Here is a 14080-nt window from a genome sequence, read left to right as displayed (position 1 = left end):
AAGACCAAATTGAATTGGGAAGGAGGGTGCAGGGTTAGAAGCGGGAGGTTGGTTAGGTGGCAAGCAGTGGTGGCCCAGATTGGAGGGGTGAGTGTGGATGTAAGGAGAAAAGGGCATTATGTGAAGTGTTTGCTAATGGATTGTTTGTGGCGTGAGAGAAAGTCAAGGATAAATGTGTGGAAAATGTGGGCAAATTAAAATTCAAATGGGCAAAAGGAAATGAAAGGGTTACTTGTATTCCTCTTCTTCAGAGTTGTTAACATTTTAGGCAACATTCCGAACATTCTTTAGTGCACAGTGTGTGTGCTCACATGCACACAACTGTTTTAAATGAGATTCAACTGTAGTTATTACTGTTACTTTCCACTTAGTATACTGTGAATTTTTCCCATTTATTTTCAGGCTCATTAATTCCTTGCCAAATAACAGGAAAACTCAGATCCCTGTACTGTCAACTTAATAGAGAGTTAATTTCACTGAAAAAGTTAATTTTCAAAAAAACATTGATTTTTGAAATCAAAAATATTCTTTTGTTCCAAAATATTTAAAGACAGTTATTTTGTGTAGTTCCTTGGGTATTAATTTCTTGACATTTCAAAACATCAAGATGAGTTCAATAAGTCTAGAGGAAATTTTGTAGGAAGTTTATTTTTCCATTATAAAAGCAAATCATAAAAATCACCAAAGCACAAAAAAATAGAAGTGGCCCACCCATCAGAGACAACTTCAGTTAGCACTCACCACCCACCCCCAAGGCTTCTTCCCTCCACATTTTGTCAATCTGGTTTCTGTTTCTTATAATTTTTGTGACAGTGCACAATTCTATACCCTGCTTCTTACATTCAACCCTATAACACAAGTTTTCATATTTTCAAAATTACTCAAGCATCACTTCCAGTAGTGGTGAAGCTATATGTATATATATATATATATATTCACATTATACATCTAAAGTCTTCTCTCCCTCTCTTTTTTTTTTCCTCTTTTTTTTTGGGGGGGGGGGGCGGCTATAGGATCAGTATATTTTCTGCTATCAAGTCATCCTTTATGTCCTGACACGTCTTCAAGCTGAAGAAGAGGAGAAAGAGCAGGCCCTGCCTCTGAAATGACATGACAAGAACAGCCTTCTGGATGTCTGTCCATTTCTCTGCTAACTTCCAGCAGACGCTCCTGCTGTCCATTTAAAATAAAGATCACAGGGCAGTAAGTCCATAAAACATCATTATGCTTATTCTCCTCTACCTTAGAGGGGCATTCTTAATAACAATAAATAATGGTAAATGCTGTATGTTTACAGCTACTTTAACCTGTGATAATTATCAAAGATTTTTTTAACACTAACTGAATAATGCAGATCTTAGGGATGATTAAGGCAGCATTTGACTCTAGTTGACATTGTTACAAGGACACACTGAGTCTATTTTTAACGCACCAATCTTGTTTATAGCGAAATTATTTTCCAGTATTTTTTTAAAACTAGAGCTATTTTATAGGGGATACTTGAAACCAGTATTTAAGCTTTAAATGACAGTAATATTGGCATAGAAAAAAAGGTAGCAAATGTTTACTATATCAATTTCTAATGTTTACTATCTAGAACTTCCTGTAATATATTTATATACTTTTTCATGAAAATGGACATATCCAATGTTTGTAACTGCATCATGTTATACATCATCTCACTTTGTAAATAAAAATACACATTAAAACATGAACAAGCCAAAAGTGTGTGCAGACAAGTTAAACATTTTCAGTGTGCTATTTTTTAACATTCCAGGCCTCTGGGAAGGCAGGAACTTCTGGACCCCAACTTCCATATCCCTACTGGGTCCCGGTTGTGCCAGCCACAGGCCCTGGGAGTGTTGTCAGAACCCCTGGTAGATCTTCCAGGCTCTGATGGTGAGGATCAAGTACTGACTAACAGTGGCTAAGAAATTCATTCTCCCTTCCTGCTGCCCTCCCGTGAGCCTGACCTGTACATGAGTCAGAATTTTCAAGTCTTACTTGTTGTAAAACTCAGACTATCTCATGAAAGAAAACAATATCACACTACCTGGGAGGTTTATATTTGATTCTGCCTAAAGGGAAGAGATCGGCTTCAAAGAACCTGCTTCTGATTCTCAATACTGAACGTATTTCACTAACTCCTAATTGTGACAGCACTCCTCCACTCAGTCGTGATTGATGCCATCCCAAGACCCCAGAAATTGCTTGGTTCCTTCTCATAAGATTGACCAATTCTGAGCTAGTTAACTGGAGTTTCTGATCTTACCCAAGTGCAATGATTTTCTGGGACCTACTCCTGAAGAGCTGAGGCTACTTAAGGGCAGAAGACAGTGTCAGGAAATGCACAAAACCCCACAGGGATGTGTGTGACTCCTCACCAGGTAGCAAGTTTGAATCCTACCTCAGAAGTGGCTCTGAATCTGGCAAGAGAAGTATCACCACCATCACTTCCACTTCAATCAGAACAGTTTCTACAGATTGAGTTGTAGCTAAAGATTTGGAAAAAAGGTTTCTACTGCTTTAAAAGATTTTTAGAAACTACTGAGTGAGTTGGAATCATGAGACCTTGTTTTCCTGTCATAAGCACAGGAAACAAGGCCAGCAGGGTCTAGGAGCCAGTACAGCTGGAGGTGATTAGCTACCATCTGAAGTCAACAGACATGGAGGGGGAAAGCTGGAGAAGGATCCTTTGTCTGGAAAGAATGTAGCTAGGAAATGGAAACTGGGGGAAGAAAATGTGGGTTTCGATTTACAAACCCTGAATGGAAACTTTTTTTTTTTAATAAATTTATTTATTTTATTTATTTTTGGCCGTGTTAGGTCTTTGTTGCGTGCGCGGGCTTCTCATTGCGGTGGCTTCTCTTGTTGTGGAGCACGGGCTCTAGGCACGCGGGCTCCAGTAGTTGTGGCACTCAGGCTCAGTAGTTGTGGCTTGCGGGCTCTACAGCGCAGGCTCAGTAGTTGTGGCACACGGGCTTAGTCGCTCTGCGGCATGTGGGATCTTCCCGGACCAGGGCTTGAACCCGTGTCCCCTGCATTGGCAGGCGGATTCTTAACCACTGCACCAACAGGGAAGCTCTGGAAACTTAATTACAGTAAAAATGTTACTGCCCTCATCTGGGACGTGGCTCCACTTCCATGGAATAGGGTGAGCCATTTGCTAGGGCCACGCTGGTTAGAAAGCATGGCGAAGCCACAGATCCAGGGTGGCACATGGAGACACTCCAATAGCCAATGAATGAATAAATACTACTTGGCTCCTAACGCACATTAGATAGCTAAGTACTATAAAATATACACCCAAACGTATAATGGCTCATACATAATAGAAGTTTATGTAAGAGATCTGGGCAAGAGAACAGCTCAGCAGGGCAGCTCTCCTCCCTCTGACTGGTAGGAACCCAGGCTGATGGAGTTTCTGTAATCAACACATAGCTTCCAAGGTCATCCTGGGAATCGTTTCCATTTCCCCAGCCAGAAAGGGGGGAAAGAGTAGGGACACCTGTGGGGGATTTTTTGAGCTGGGCAGGCCTGGAAACAAAGCACATCACTGCCATTCATTCTACCAGCCAAACAGTGCCCTTAAGCACAAGGAAGCTGGGAAATGAGTTGGTTGAGCAGCTGATTCCCAGTGACAGACAACTCTCTGCTATAGAAGGAGAAGCACAAGTTGTGATGGAATCTATTTATAAAGCTGAACTAAAGTTGTATATTTTAAAAGAATGTATCTTAATATAGTCACTGCAAGATTGGATACATCATTTTGTCCCCAAGTTTGGTATATGTCATTAGTAGAAATATTTCTGTATTATGATAAAAAGAAGAGAAATGGCTATTGAGAAAAGGTCAGGTGTTCACATCTGTGGTTCCAAACAGCCTGCTAGATCTCTTGGTTTTAAGTCTGTTTGGGACTTCCCTGGTGGTGCAGTGGTTAAGAATCTGCCTGCCAATGCAGGGGACACAGTTTTGGTCCCTGGAGCGGGAAGATCCCACATGCTGTGGAACAACTAAGCCCATGTGCCACAACTACTGAGCCTGCACTCTAGAGCCTGTGAGCCACAACTACTGAGCCCACACACCACAACTACTATTGAAGCCCATGTGCCCTAGAGCCCGTGCACCGCAACTACTGAGCCCACACGCCACAACTACCGAAGCCTGTGCACTCTAGGGCCTGTGTGCCGCAACTACTGAAGCCCGTGTGCCTAGAGCCTGTGCTCCACAACAAGAGAAGCCACTGCAATGAGAAACTCGCACACCACAACAAAGAGTAGCCCCTGCTTGCCACAACTAGAGAAAGCCCACGCACAGCAACAGAGATACAAGGAGGCCAAAAAAAAAAGATGTCTAGTTATCTAAATGCAATGTGATACATCCAAGAAATTAACAACTCACCAAAGCAGTCCTTCAGTCAGATGTCTTGACGGTGGACAATGTGTTCCCATTTTACATAATTCAAGGTACCTTGTTATGGAGGAGATAAATGTAACAAATATTCCATTGACCTGCATAATATTTTAAATCCAATCTAAATTTTAATATATCAATTTGGAATTGCACTTGACTGCAAGTAAGCAAAAACTAGCCCTACAGACTTACACAAATTAGAGGTTTCTTTCTTTAAGAAAACAAGTTCAGAAGTAGACAGTTGCTGGGATTGATTCTACAGTTCGATAATGTCAGATAGAGTCCCACTTGTTTATTTCTGCTTTTGTTTCCTTTCCTGAGGAGACATAGCCAAAACATTATTGCTAAGACCCATGTCAAAGAGCATACCACCTATGTCTTCTTCTAGAATTTTTATGGTTTCAGGTCTTATATTTAAGTCTTTAATCCATTTTGAGTTTATTTTTGTATATGGCATGAGAAATAGTCTAGCTTGATTCTTTTGCATTTAGCTGTCCAGTTTTCCCAACACCATTTATTGAAGAGGCTGTCTTTTTCCCATTGTATGTCCTTGCCTCATTTGTTGTAGATTAATGCCACATATGAGTGTGGGATCGTTTCTGAGCTCTCTATTCTGTTCCATTGATCTATGTCTGTTTTTGTGCCAGTACCATACTGTTTTATTACTGTAGCTTTGTAGTATAGTTTGAAATCAAAGTGTGTGATGCTTTCACCTCTGTTCTTTCTCAGTATTGTTTTGGCTATTCAGGTTCTTTTGAGTTTAATACAAACTTCAGAATTATTTGTTCTAGTTCAGTGAAAAATTCAATTGGTATTTTGATAAGGATTGCCTTTGGGTAGTACAGTCACTTTAACAATAATAATTTTTCCAATCCATGAGTACAGTATATCTTTCCATTTGTTTGTGTCATCTTCACTTTCTTTCATCAGTATCTTACAGTTTTCTGAGTTACAGGTCTTTCACCTCCTTAGATTTATACCTAAGTATTTTACTCTTTTTTGATGTGATTGTAAATGGAATTATTTTCTTAATTTCTCCTTCTGATAGTTTGTTGTTGGTTTATAGAAACACAGCAGATTTCTATATATTAATTTTGTATCCTGCAACTTTACTGAATTCATTGATGAGCTCTAGTTCTAGAAACACCAGTTGTTTTCTGGTGTTGACTTTAGGATTTTCTATGTATAGTATCATGTTATCGGCAAACAGTGACAGTTTTACTTCTTCCTTTCCAAGTTGGATTTCTTTTATTTCTTTTTCTTGTCTGATTTTTATGACTAGGACTTCCAATACTATGTTGAATGAAAGTGGCAAGAGTGGGCATCCTTGTCTTGTTCCTGATCTTAGAGGAAATACTTTCAGCTTTTTACCATTGAGCATTATGATAGCCATGTGCTTGTCATATATGGCCTTTATTATGTTGAGGTATGTTCCCTCTATACCCACTTTCTGGAGAGTTTTTATCATAAATAGATGTTGAATTTTGTCAAAGGCTTTTTCTGCATTTATTGAAATAGATCATATGATTTTTATTCTTCAGTTTGTTAATGTGGTGTATCACATTGATTGATTTCCGGATATTGAACCATCCTTGCATCTCTGGAATAAATCCCACTTGATCATGGTGTATGATCCTTTAATGTACTGTTGAATTTGGTTGAGGATTTTTGCATTTATGGTCATCCGTAATAGTGGCCTGTAATGTTTGTGTTTGTGTGTGTGTGGAGGGGGCGTATCTTTGTCTGGTTTTAGTACAAGGGGACACTGGCCTTGTAGAATGAGTTCAGAAGTGTTCCTTCCACTGTAATTTTTTGGACAAGTTTGAGAAGGATAGGTGTTAACTCCTCTTTTTTTTTTTTTTAATATTTATTTATTTATTTGGTTGCACCAGGTCTTAGTTGTGGCACGTGGGCTCCTTAGTTGTGGCCTGCAAACTCTTAGTTGCAGCATGCATGTGGGATCTAGTTCTCTGACCAGGGATCAAACCTAGGCCCCCTGCATTGGGAGCGTGGAGTCTTAACCATTGTGCCACCAGGGAAGTCTCTTAACTCTTCTTTAAATGTTTAGTAGAACTCACCTGTGAAGCTGTCTGGCTCTGGACTTTTGTTTGTTGGGATTTTTAAAATACTGATTCAATTTCATTGATAATTGAGATAATTTAGATAATTGGGCTGTTCATATTTTCTATTTTTTCCTGATTCAGTCTTGAGATATTGTGCATTTCTAGGGCTTTGTTGGTTTCTTCTAGGTTGTCCATTTTATTGGTGTGTAATTATTCTTAGTAATCTCTCATGATCCTTTTTTTTTTTTTTTGGCCACACTGCATGGCGTGTGGGATCTTAGTTCCCCAACCAGAGATCGAACTTGTACCCCCTGCAGTGGAAGCGCAGAGTCCTAACCACTCGACTGCCAGGGAATTCCCACTTATGATCCTTTGTATTTCTGTGGTGTTGGTTGTAACTTCTTTTTCATTTCTGATTTGGGCTCTCTTTTTTTCTTGATGAATCTAGCTAAAGTTTTATCAATTTTGTTTATCCTTTCAAAGAAACAGCTTTTAGTTTCATTGAGCTTTTCTATTTTTTTAAGTCTCTATTTCATTTATATCTGCTCTGATTTTTATTATTTCCTTCCTCCTACTAACTTTGGGTTATGTTGGTCTTTTTTTTTTTTTTCCTTTAGGAATGAGGTTAGGTTGTTTGAGATTTTACTTGTTTACTGAGGTAGGCTTGTATCACCATAAACTTCCCTCTTAGAACTGCTTTTGCTAAAAGATTTTGGATCATTGTGTTATTTTCATTTGTCTCCAGGTATTATTTCATTTCCTCTTTGATTTCTTCAGTGACCCATTGGCTGTTTAGTAGCACATTGTTTAATCTCCACATTTGTGGGTTTTGCAGGTTTTGTTTTTTTTTCTTGTAGTTAATTTCTAGTCTCATAGCAGTGTGGTCAAAAAAGATATTTGATATGATTTCAATTTTCTTAAATTTACTGAGACTTGTTTTGTGGCCTAGCATTTGATCTATCCTGGAGAATGTTCCATGTATGTGCCCTTGAAAAGACTGTATTCTGCCTTTGGATGGAATGTTCTATATAAATGTCTATTAAGTCCATCTTGTCTAATGCATTATTTAAAGCCAGTGTTTCCCTATTGATATTCCATCTGGTTGATCTATCCATTGAGGTAAGTAAGGTGTTAAAGTCCCCTACTATTATTGTGTAACTGTCAATTTCTCCCTTAATGTTTGTTAATATTTGCTGTAAGTATTTAGGTGCTCCTATGTTGGGTACATATATACTTACAATTGTTATATCTTCCTGTGGGATTGACCCCTTTATCATTATGTAGTGTTCTTCTTTGTCTCTTGTTACAATCTTTGTTTTAAAGTCTATCTTGTCTGATATAAATATTGGTACCCCAACTTTCTTTTGTTTTCCATTTGCATGCAATACCTTTTTCAGTCCCCTCACTTTCAGTCTGTGTGTGTCTTTAGATCTGAAGTGAGCCTCTTGTAGGCAGCATATATATGTGTCTTTTTTCTTTTTAAATCCATTCAGCCACTTTATGTCTTTTGCTTGAAGCATTTAGTCCATTTATATTTAAAGTAATTATTAATAGGTATATACTTACTGGCATTTTGTTCATTGTTTTCTGGTTGTTTTGAAGCTCTTTTTTGTTCCTTTCTTCTTTTGTTTTCTTCCCTTAGGATTTGATGATTATCTTTAATGTTTGGACTCCTTTATCTTTTGTGTGTGTGTATCTATTTTGGATTTTTGGTTTTGTCGTTACCATGAGGTTTAAATATAACAAGCTCTGTACACACATACATATATAAACATATATATATATATAAATTTAAGTTGATCTCAAGTTCAGATGCATTGTAACAGCCTTGCATATTTGCTCCCTCTCCCCACATTTAATGTGTTTGACATCATATTTCACATCTTTTTGTTTTGTGTATCCCTTAACTAATTATTTTGGATATAGATGATTTTAATACTTTTGTCTTTTAACTTTCCTACTAGCTTTATAAGTAGTTGATCTACTACCTTTAATGTATATTTGCCTTTACCAATGAGATTTTTCCTTTTGTAATTTTCATATTTCTACTGTGGCCTTTTCTTTTCCACTTAGAGACATCTCTTCAACATTTCTTGTACAGCTGATTTAGTTGTGCTGAACTCTCTTAGCTTTTAAAGCTTCTCTGTAAAACTCTTTCTCTCTCCTTCAAATCGGAATGATAGCCTTGCTGGGTAGGGTATTCTTGGTTGTAGGTTTTCTCCATCACTTTGAATATATCGTGCCACTCCCTTCTGGCCTGCAGAGTGTCTACTAAAATGTCAGCTGACAGTCTTATGGGAATTTCCTTGTACATAACTAGTTGCTTTTCCCTTGCTGTTTTTAAGATTCTCACTTTAATTTCTGTCATTTTACTTACAATGTGTCTTAATGTGGACCTCTTTAGGTTGATCTTGTTTGGGACTCTTTGTGATTCCTGAACCTGAATGCCTGTTTTTTTCTTCCCAGGTTAGGCAAATTTTCAGCTATTATGTCTTCAAATATGTTCTCTGCCCCTTTCTCTCTCTCTCTCCTCCTCTGTGACCCCTATAATGTGAATGTTAGCATGCTCGATGTTGTCCTGGAGGTCTCTTAAACTGTTTTTTGTTTGTTTGTTTTTGTTTTTCTTTTCAGCTTGAGTGATTTCCTCTGCTGTCTTCCAGTTCACTGATCCATTCTTCCATATCATCTAATCTACTGTTGATTCCTTCTAGTATATTTTTTTATTTCTGTTCTTGTACTCTTCAGCTCTGTTTGGTTCTTTATATTTTCTAGCTCTTTGTTAAACTTCTCACTGTGTTCATCCATTTTTCTCTTGAGTTTGTTGAGCATCTTTATGATCGTTACCTTAAACTTTATTGGGTACATTGCTTATCTCCACTTAGTTTTTCTGGGATTTTGTCTTGTTCCTCATTTGGAACATATATCTTTGTCTCTTCATTTTGCCTAATTCTCTGTGTTTGTATGTATTAGGTAGGTTGGTTATGTTTCCCAATCTTAGAGAAGTGCCCTTATGTCGGAGACATTCTATGGGTCTGAGCAGCACACTCCTCTCTGTTCACCAGAGCTATATGCTCTAGGGGTTCCCCCTATGTTGGCTGCATGGGCCCTTTTTTTATGCCAGGGCTGACTACAGTGGGCACACTGTTAGGCGAGGCTGGCACTGGCCTTGTTGCCTGCCAGGCCCTGCCTAGTGTGGTGGCTGCTGGCCCACTGGTGGGCAGTGTTAGGTCCCAGTGTGGTTGGCTGCACAGCCTAGAGGCTCCCAAAACCAGTGCCAGCCCGTTGGTAGACTGGGCAGGGTCTCAGGGCAGCTGGCTGCAGAACCCAGGGCATCCCAGGACTGGTTCCAACCCACTAGTGGGCAGCATATCATCCTTTTTAAGAAAGGAAACTGAAGTCCAGGGGGATTATCACTTGCTCAAGGTTGTCCAAATAACAGAGCTGGGATTCAATTCTAGGACTACCTGACTTCAACCCACAAGTCCTGAAGCGTCCTAGCTCTTTAAGTGGATCACAACAAGTATCCCTGGCAAAGCCCGTGTTCTTTACACTCTGCTACCCAAATATCCACCTGGCTCTTTTCCAGACACAGAGCTGGACTCATTCTGCTTAACATTATTTCTCTGGCCCCCCTTCTGAGCTTCATATAGGCCCTGCTTTTATGAATGCATGATTATTGAGATCAGTTAGAATAAAATTTATTCAGTTAGAGCTTTTATTTAGTTACATTCTTCTTTTTAAAGATAATGTGTGGCCTCCTGGACAACTTGACTATTTCTAGTTCTTCTCAGTAACATGTTTACAAACCATCTCTGGAAATGGCAGTCTTCCAATGTGACTACTTTCAAACCCTTACATTGATTTGTGTTGTTTCTGTCTTAATGGATGGCTTTTGGTAGACTTCTCTCCAGACCTGTCCTGATTGTGGTAAATACTGACCATGCAGTTAATACTTCAGAATGGAGCACTGGAATTTACCATTTTACGTTAGGTGCCTATGTAGAGGAACAATTTAGAAATTCCTTTTTTGTGGATCCTTTAAAACTCATGGTAATGCTTATTTTAGAACTGGGGCTCTCTGAACATATAATTCTACTATGTTCACTGCAGCAGTTGAGAATTAACAATCATGTCACACATGTGTGTACTTCTTTTCCATATAAATATACTTGTGACACCCAATGGGGCTCTTTCTGTACTACCACAAAGATGTCCTTACTTGTGAAAATACCATAATAATCATTGTCATTATATATATAACCCACAAGTTCTTGAGTATACTTACAAAATAAAATTGTAAAGCACTAAATCTCAGACAATACACTTTCTCACACTCCAAAATTTACAAATAGAAAAAATGGAACCAAATGGAGTCCAACAAAAACACATTATATAGGAAGTTATGTGATGAAGGTGGCATTTCATATCAGTAGAGAAAAGATGAATCATTCAATGTATGATGTTAGGACAATTAGATTCTTAACACACCATAGAGAAAAATAAATTCAAAATGGAATAAACATGTACATATTTAGTCCAAAGTTATAGAAAAATATATGGGACATATTTTTAATAATGTCAGAATAGAGAAGGAGGGTGGGTTTAATCTACTGACAGTATACACAGCAGCTAGTAAATATGTGTATTAACCCCCAAAAAGAACTTCCTGAAAAGGAACCAAATACATTCTCAAAGAGGGGTCCTTTTCCAAGTCACAATCCACACAAAAGTATAAATAGTCTAACATTTGACAGATATTAAGGTCAAAAAACATTTTTTAAAAGACTAATAAAGTGGTATATATAAAAAATATAAAACTTCTGTACAGCAAAAGAAATTATACAAAAATAAAAAGACAAACGGGTAGGTAAAATATTGACAAAACAAAGAACAAAGGGTCACTGTCTGTAATGTGTTAAAATTTATCAGTCAAAAGGGAAAAAATACAATAGAAAAGCAGGCAAAGGGACTTCCCTGGTGGCACAGTGGTTAAGAATCTGCCTGCCAATGCAGGGGACATGGGTTCGAGCCCTCGTCCAGGAAGATCCCACATGCCGTGGAACAACTAAGCCCATGTGCCACAACTACTGAGCCTGCACTCTGGAGCCCACAAGCCACAACTACTGAAGCCCACGCGCCCTAGAGCCCGTGCTCTGCAACAAGAGAAGCCTCCGCCATGAGAAGCCTGCGCACTGTAAGGAAGAGCAGCGCCCCCCTTGCCACAACTAGAGAAAGCCCGCACGCAGCAACGAAGACCCAAGGCAGCCAAAAAATTAATTAATTAACTAATTAATCAATCAAAGGCCATTTCTTTAAAAAAAAAAAAAAAAAAGCAGGCAAAGTACATGAACAAGCAAGCATCCATGAAAAATACTCTGCTTCACTTCATTGTATAATTTTAACAATGCAATTTTAAATGAGGTATTTCCACAAAGCAGAATGATCATTCTTAAGACTGGTGTGGCTGTGGAAAACCAGACACTCTCAGGCACTGCTGTACAGTGTTGCCAGAGAGCTCGCCGCCCAACATTTTAATGTGCCATCAGCCTGGTTGCACATTTTCAAATCTAGAAAATGATCCTACAGAAACACTTGCATGAAAGCACAAGTGTTTGTAGCAACACTGTAACGCCAAGTTGACAGCTATCTAAATGTCCATGACTAAGGGACGGTTAAATAAATTACATGCCTTTCATGCACTGGAATACTTCTGTGAAGCCACTGTTCTAAGGAATGAGGTAGGTCAACATAGACTGACATGTAAAGATGCTTCACAATGTTTCATGAAGTGACTTATGAAACAGTATATGTGGAATGATCTCAATGTTTTTAAAATGACATAATGCATAAATGTATATTAGAAGAATATACATTGTGCCTATCTCTCGGGAGTAAAAATATTAACTTCAAGTGTTCATTAAATTCCCTCTAGGCTCATGATTACATCTATAAATCTAAAAAGATTTTCAAGCCCTTAAAAAAGCAACACTCATTTGAGAAAAGACCCAATTTTTATAAGAGCTGTATGCTTCCTCCCCAATGCCCCAAAGGACTTGCCCAAAGTCGAGAAGTCAAGTGGGTCCAGACTCTGTCCTTGCCCTGCAGTATGAGGTGACATCTCCTCTACACAGAGTTCTAACTCTTGTGAGATTAAAATTCACAGCTTGATGACTTCACATAACAATGGGGATCACTTCACTGTATGGGAAGACAAGAACACACAAAGCAACTAGTAAATCTGTTGTGTAAACCCCCAAAGAAAGAACCTGAAATAGGCAGAGCATATTCTCAAAAGGGGATCCTATGGCAAATTACAGTCCACACAGAAATATAAATATGTTAACAGTTGACACGCAAACATTCCCATAAGCCCTGCCAACGAGATTCACTCATCAGCTCTGCGCTGTCTTTACTGCTGCTGAGGAAGACAGGGACCAGTCAAGCCGGCAAACCCCTACTTCGCACATGAGATCCGGCCAGTTGGCATGAGAGCCCTGTGGAGAGCCACGGGCCCTGATGGCCCAGGAGTTAGAGCAGCTTCTTCATTCACCTCCAAGAAAGCACTGGTCTCTTTGGGAGAAGTGGATTTCTTCTTAAAGCGGGCTTCTACCCTTAAAGCGGGGTTCTTTATTCTGTGTTTGTTCTTCAGTGTCCTCTTGTACATCTTATATGCTAGGTGTTAAAACATACCAGTATTAAAAATCACGTTAGCAAAGACTATAATCTGGTGACACTGTGCACTTGTCAATACTTTGGGGGTTTGTTTGCTTTGGATCATATATGTATAAACACACAGGGAAAAGAAGGGGAAAAAGGAAAGAACTACAGAGCAAAATAATTCAGTGTATCAAGATGGTTATTTCTGTCTGGAATGGACCTTTTGCGATTGAGACATTCATCAGGTGGCTGACAGCTTGTCCGCCCATCTGTCCGTCTGTCCATCCATCCATCCAGTCAGCTAGCAACTCCTGTGGAGGGCTTACTATGGGTCAGGTGACCCCCCCACCCCGGGTGCTGGGAGGTAGCTGGGAACGGGCCAAGCATACTCCTTCCATCACAGTCTCACCATGAGAAGGAATTAAAACCTGGATCTAAGACCAGGAGTTTTATTCTGCTAGACTTTATCTTGTGGGAAAATTAAACCCCAAGTGTTCCTTATATTAATTGTCTGTAATCAGTATATAATTAATTATATCAGTAATCATTGAGCCTTACGTTCTGTGACAACAATAAAAAATTTACAATGGCCAAGATTAAAATATACATATGTTTGTGTACATATCTATCAATCTATATATTTTAAATTTACCTTCTGTGAACCTACATAATGACTGCCTGCAAAATGATGTATTTTTGGCTGTAGGGATAGATAAGCATATATATATTTTAATATCTGTATGTATTATACTTCATAGTTAAAAAACATTTCACAGACATTTAGCACAATTCTTAGTCACAGAAGTACTGTGAAATAACATTTGGAAGACTTTCAAGGCTCTTAATAAAACAAAACAAACGTCATTTTTGAGATAAATAATTGTTCATGGAGAGTTCTGATAGTGCATTGTTTCTGTGAAGATTATTTGTTTATAATTATAAGCTCA

General features: G+C 38.7%; 2 protein-coding genes across 22 annotated transcripts in view; one reads left to right on the top strand and one right to left on the bottom strand.

Annotated features, from left to right (window-relative positions):
- The window catches only part of SLC10A6 (solute carrier family 10 member 6), a 42734-nt gene that overhangs the window by 2254 nt on the left and 26400 nt on the right, over positions 1-14080 (bottom strand). For 2 of the 5 annotated variants that reach the window (XM_082391179.1, XM_082391178.1), the window contains one exon: positions 11019-13148. In XM_082391179.1, coding sequence (XP_082247305.1) covers positions 12931-13148 — 218 coding nt within the window. In that variant the 3' untranslated portion in view covers positions 11019-12930. Of the gene's footprint in view, positions 1-11018; positions 13149-14080 lie in introns of those variants that run through there. The other 3 variants (XM_082391180.1, XR_014244306.1, XM_082391181.1) reach the window with 3 other exon arrangements.
- Positions 1-14080, top strand: part of PTPN13 (protein tyrosine phosphatase non-receptor type 13) — a 247308-nt gene that overhangs the window by 226709 nt on the left and 6519 nt on the right. For 4 of the 17 annotated variants that reach the window (XM_082391056.1, XM_082391055.1, XM_082391052.1 and 1 more), the window contains one exon: positions 1014-1306. The exons of the other annotated variants lie outside the window; for them this stretch is intronic. In XM_082391056.1, coding sequence (XP_082247182.1) covers positions 1014-1109 — 96 coding nt within the window. In that variant the 3' untranslated portion in view covers positions 1110-1306. Of the gene's footprint in view, positions 1-1013; positions 1307-14080 lie in introns of those variants that run through there. 17 annotated transcript variants of the gene reach the window in all.

Source organism: Balaenoptera borealis (genome assembly GCF_965194805.1).
Source record: "Balaenoptera borealis genome assembly, chromosome: 4".
NCBI lineage: Eukaryota > Metazoa > Chordata > Mammalia > Artiodactyla > Balaenopteridae > Balaenoptera > Balaenoptera borealis.
Note: the sequence above shows the minus strand (reverse complement) of the source record. Positions and strands in the feature narration are given on the sequence as shown.